This window comes from Vigna umbellata, chromosome 4 (genome assembly GCF_029865625.1).
Source record: "Vigna umbellata cultivar VRB3 chromosome 4, Vumbellata_1.0, whole genome shotgun sequence".
Lineage (NCBI taxonomy): Eukaryota > Viridiplantae > Streptophyta > Magnoliopsida > Fabales > Fabaceae > Vigna > Vigna umbellata.
The window spans coordinates 62,190,101-62,196,299 of NC_142168.1; the positions used below are offsets into that span (position 1 = coordinate 62,190,101).

Genomic DNA, 6,199 nt, shown 5'->3' on the forward strand with positions numbered 1-6,199 from the left:
TTTAGAAAGAAAAAAAATTAGTAGACCAAATTAGATATCTATTTTTAAACAAAAAATTATTATATTTAAAATAGTTTTTATTATAAATAAAAATTTATAATTAGATTTTCAAATAATCTCTTAATTAATTATTTTTTACTATAAAAAAATTAGTATCTAAATTAATTTCTAATTAATTAGTGGTTAATTTAAGCAATAATTCATTTTTGATAGTCAAAACTAACCTTAGTAACTTATTTAAAGACTAATTCACAGTCCAATTATAACTTTTTATTGATATTAAAAATTATTTTTAAAAATGAGTTTTACATTGATTGGTAGAGGTAGAAAAATTTTTATTGTTGAAAATAAAAAAAATATGATTTGGATTTTAAAATTTAAAGTTAAATTCAAAAGAAATGCAACAAACATTTAAGATTTGATATTATTTTAACTGGACATATTCATTGAATCTATTAACGAAGATTCGTTTCGTTAAATCTTTTTTAAGAAAAAATTATACATTTTTGTTTTCAAGAAAGGTTTATACATTTTTTACAATAAAGGTTTATACATCTTTTTTCATGAAAGGTTTATATATCCTTTATTTAAACTATTATGTATTAATTGATGGTGAAAGTTTCAAACAATTTGGTCACTAAATGAATTTTCCTTTATATATATATATATATATATATATATATAATATCAATTACTTAAAAAAAAGAAGTAAAACATATATTTAAATATAATTGTGTGGTTTATGTTCTTAAATATTTTATTTTATTTTAAATGTTTATTGCAATTTTAAAAAAATAAGTGATAGGTTTTGATGTACCTCTACCAAAAATTTAATTTTACAGGCCTCGTCATATTATAAAACTATTTGATGTAACTCATTTTACTAACATATATACTAATTTGGTTACTTTAACATAATAAATATTATAATTACTCTCCTTATTTGTTCGAACTAACTTAAAATATTTTTTTATCAATAATATATTTACTTTATATCACTTAATTATAAAATATACAATTGTATTTTTTACAATATAATAAAATGAAACTGAACATAATTTTAAAAAACAAAATACTAAATAGACAATTAAGACATTTAGGTGTTAAGTAACATCGTTAAAAAAATTAGATCACAAACAACATGCTTTATTTGAAATGTAAAAATAATATTAATTTCTTAAACTTATTTTAAGTTTTAAATCCATCATAAATTTTCAAATAATTTTTATTATTTTTTCTATTAAATATTCAAAACATTTATATTTTTATATTACGGAATCCCTCTATTTTCTGATTGAAAAATCTCAATACTATAGAATTGGGATTATACTCATTTGAACCCAACTGTATAAGGGAATAACACTTTCTATTAAAAACCTTAAGGTAATGAGTTAATGGGTCTTTCATCTTTATATAGTGTTCTACTTTCTCATCTCTATATACAATGTGGGAACTAGACTCACAATTGGATTCCCAACAGTGCTGAGGGCCACTAATAGGTCGTTGAGTGCTGGCCATAGAGTGTCACTTGGTTTTGGCCTCTATGTGCACAATGTTGAGTGATGGTTTTGTACCGTTGGGTGCTCCCGCGTTCTCTTTATTTTTATTGTTTTAGAATTTTAGTGATATTGATTTAATGTATATTTAAATAGAAATGTTGATGCTTTATGGATTTTAAATATGAATATAAGTATGGTTAAAGTATGATGATAAACATGTATGATGCTCCTTTGTATGACATTATGATGATGATGAGTGAGTTATTAAGAGTGAATCTGGTATGTGTTTGATGTGATTTCATGGATTTCGTTAAAAGATTTTGTAGTGGTGTTCAATAGTACAATTTATTGATGTAGAATTGCTCCAAAATGGGAAATGATTTAAACCCTCTTAATACCCATCTAGTCTTTAGTACGTCGATGGTCATGTATTGACCATAGATATTTAACGGATTAACCTTGATGTGTGATAGTTTGATGGAGTGGTAGATTGATGTGGACGAATTGTTTCACCACACACAGGACAAGTCCTCCAAGAATACAAGGTCAAGAATACATATATCCAAATGGAAGTTTAGGAAAAATAATTGTATGACTTAGGATTAACTGTTTATATCCCTAAAGACATCAATTCATATATCCAGATAGAAATTTAGGAAAAATAGTTGTATGACCTAGGAATAATTTAATTGTTTCTATCTGTTGTATGTCCAATTCTATAAACATGGTATATCTTGGTACACTAATGAAGTGCAAGGAAGTGATGTTGAAATTCAGAATTAGATAGTTAGAGTTTTAATTTGGTGTAATAGTTATCTTTAAAGTATAAAAGTAACTGTATGAATATTTTCAAATTACTCTTACAAAGGTAAAATATAACTGCAATATTATATACTTATGTATTTATTCTCAATGAAAAGTTTATCCTCTCATTTCTTAATATATGATCTCTCTTGTAGTATACTATTAAACCGGATGTAAGAATGTGAAATTTTGTTATTATTTTTTACAAAATAATAAAAATAATAATAAAACAAATCACCAAATTAAAAAATAAACAAATATCATAAATCTTATTTAAACCTTTTTTTCTTAGCATTTATACAAATAAAACTAAACATTATGCTCTCGTACACTAAAATGACTCATTCAGCATAAGCATATATCAATTGTTTCTATTAATGCTTACATTATTTGTTTTTTAAAGTAACCAATTTGTCTTGAATTTGTATTTTTCCAAAACTAACACAAACATAATAAAATATATGCTTAAAGTTGTTCTTAAACATTTTTTTTTCTTTAATTTTTATAGTGGTCCTTCTCATTTTAATATACTTATTACTTTCGCTAATGTAACCAAGCTGAAAAAAAATATTGATAAAATAATTTCAACATCCAAAAAGCCTAACATAAAAGAATGTATTTCACAAAAATACCTATTTTGATTAAAAATAATAAAGATGTTTTGGAAAATAAAAGTATTAATTCTAAAGAAATTCTAGATTGAAAAGATAAATCTAATAATCCAAAAGTTAATCATGCCCAAAACAAAACAACATGGCCATCCAAAATCTCAAATGTACTCGGTGAACCATAAATTCCAATGTTTGGGGGTATTCTTTCAACTTGGTCTCCACCAAAACTTACTCATGAATAATGTGTACCACTCCAAGACAATCCACAAACATAGCAAAATTCATGGCCACATCTGCAAAACAAAGGAATTATCATGTAAAAAGGTCATATATTGTTGTAATTGAATTTCATTTAAATCTGCATGATATATGTGTACATCCATCAATTCTTTCTACGTAAATTTTGCATTTTGAAGAATAAAAAGTATTAATCCTAAAGAAATTCTAGATTGAAAAGACAAATCTGAAAATAATCACTGAATAAACTACTAATGGTTCGGATAAGCTTAATAATCCAAATTTGAACATACTGTAAAGAACAATTATGAAAATCCAAAATCTCAAATGTACTTACTGAACAATAGATTCCAATCTGGGGGGATTCTTTCAACCTAACGATCTACACATGAATAATGTGTACCACTCCAAGACAATCCACAAGCATAGCAAAATTCATGGCCACATCTGCAAAACAAAGGAACCATCATGTAAAAGGGTCATATATTGTTGTAATTGAATTACATTTAAAAGAGGAAATAATAATAAACATACATTCAAAATGCAAAAGAAAACTCTCATGAAAGAAAATAATTATTTAACACTACTAACTATAATTGGACAATCTTTTACAAGATTAAAATGGTCGTAACTACCATTTTTCTAACATATCATCGATCAACAAACATCCTTCAACACTCAACAAACATCCTTCAACACTCTACAAACATAGTCAAGATTCTCAAGTTCAGTATCAACATAGGGATAACACGAAAAAATCAATAATCCAAATTCCTAGAAAATGTTCTACTTTCATAAGATAAAAGAGTGGTTTGAAATATGTAAAACACAAACCTGCATGAAATACGTGTACATCCATCAATTCTTTCTACGTAAATTTTGCATTTTGGACATCTTCTCCAACGTTTAGTCTTTGCAAGTTCAATCACCAATGAGTCTCCGTTCTCTCCTTTCTCTCTTTTCGACATCTGAAACTCCACACAGTTTATTCCTGCATGCCACGAAACCTTGCACTGTGCACAAAACAGTCTATTGCAATGTGGACACTCCGATGAAGTCACAACTTCCCCTGCTTCACATATCATCATAGCTGAACAATCCTTAAAGGGACAGTAAAACTTTTGTGATCCAAGCACCACATTCTCACAAAGAGAATTTTCCCATCTATCAAACACTTCTTTAGGGATAATTGAACGACAGTTGTCTGGCTCTATAACCGCTTTACATTTTGGCTCAGGACATTTCACCATTGATATATTTTCCTGAATTTTCGCAGCAACATGTCCTCCAATGCAATAATCACAATAAAGGTGAGAACAGTTTCGGTTCCTGAACATTTCTTTCCCGGGCTTGGCATCCATGCAAATACCACAGTGTGCAAGGGAAGCTTCACCGATCTCTTTATGTTTCCTCTTGAGGTTTCTCGAAGATAAGTCACCGACATCATTTACATCCACTTGAACAGCTTTCTTTTCAACCATACCACTTGACATCGTGGAGGAGTAGAGTGCTTCTTGTAGTTGCAGCTCTTCAGCATATTTCTCATCAGAAATTGGAAATATTTCTTCATCATCGTAAAGTGCTGAAAAGTAGAAATCGTCGACCAAGTGATGATCTTCAGCAGTGGAAGGAAAATTCACAAATGAAGATGAGGATGAAGCTCCCTCCATTCCCTCACATGAAAATTTTTTCTAAAAGGAAAAGTTAGTATAAGGGATCTGTTGAAAGAGAAGTAGATGAAATGCAAATGCAAAAGGTGAACTGATAATCATAGGTATTAAACCAGAGGTGCCTCAAACAACAAATTTTCAGTCCACCACGAGACTCATAAGTTTTCCAAAATCTTATTCACAAAAATTAGCCACATGCAATTGGATTCGAGAGAAAAATATAGATTTGAAATGAAATCGAAATTTGTGCGGAATGGGGTCATCCTAATCCTCTCCTATATGAACAAGAGAGTATAAAAAGCCCCACTCTCCGTTTGTATTCAGTCAGTCTAAAAACGGTTATATAATTTCTTATTTAATCAAGTATAAAAGAACAGTCTATTAAGAAAAATCAGTTCTTTGCAACATATATAAGTTCTGTTCCGAATCTATCCAACTTGCCATGGTAGAAAATAGAATACATTGAACAAAAGCACCGACTTGTACACCAATCCAATGTTCTTTTCCTCTCAATTTAGTCAAACTACATCCCTTTTAAAAATATTAATATCACCTAAAACAATGTAACCAAAAGAATGTAACTAAACTTCATCCCTTTTAAAAAAAACCAAAGGTTTATGCAGAAGTGACTGGATTGCTTTAAAAATCAAGAAATTCAAGTATATATACCAAAACCCTAACGGTGAAACAAAGTTGAAAGAAACGCTAACCTGGTGCACGATTCTCCCCTTCTATCACTCGGTCGTCGTTATCACCGCTGCCTGCACCACTTGATCGTCGCTATCACCGCCGCCCCGTATCACCGTGCGCTAAAAATTAAAATGACGGTTACAGTATTAGTCAGTATTTTCAGTGTTAGATAGAAACTTTCTAACGTGTTTGGCAAGTTTTAGGACTAGGAACGGGAACCGGATATGTGGGAGATAATATGAAATTATCCTTCCAGTAAAATCAGGTATATATATATCTATATAGGATATATATATATCTATATATAATATTTAAATTTATATTATATATAAATTTAATAAGTATAAATTTTTTATTATGATATACTTTTTTGGCTAATGTTTGCATTACTATTTTTATTATTTTAATATCAATTAATTATTTTTTCCTAAGAAATAAATAGATCTACTTTTTTTGAAAAAAAAAATGTATGAATTATTTATTTGGATTCGATAAAGATTGATTTTGCTCAGAAGTATTTTTATTTAAAATAAAAAATTCACAATGAAAAATTAAAGGTTTTTTTCTTTTAAATCTCGTGAAACTTGAATGTTTAGAAGAAAATTTAAATATTTGAAAGTTTCAATGCAACACCAAAACTCACCATAATATTTATCGAAAATGCTTCGACTTATGAAACTCAACATGA

The 6,199-nt window shown here is 28.2% G+C and overlaps 1 protein-coding gene across 1 annotated transcript; it reads right to left on the reverse strand.

Annotated features, from left to right (window-relative positions):
* Window positions 1–3,046: 3,046 nt before the first annotated feature.
* Window positions 3,047–5,686, reverse strand: LOC148200826 (E3 ubiquitin-protein ligase RSL1-like). Its single transcript, XM_088111444.1, has 4 exons — window positions 5,532–5,686; window positions 3,986–4,842; window positions 3,489–3,598; window positions 3,047–3,207 (listed from the first exon to the last, which is right to left on the reverse strand). Exons 2-3 carry the CDS (start codon window positions 4,819–4,821, stop codon window positions 3,526–3,528), a joined length of 909 nt encoding a protein of 302 aa, XP_087967570.1. The 5' UTR covers window positions 4,822–4,842; window positions 5,532–5,686; the 3' UTR covers window positions 3,047–3,207; window positions 3,489–3,525.
* Between the last annotated feature and the right edge of the window lie 513 nt (window positions 5,687–6,199).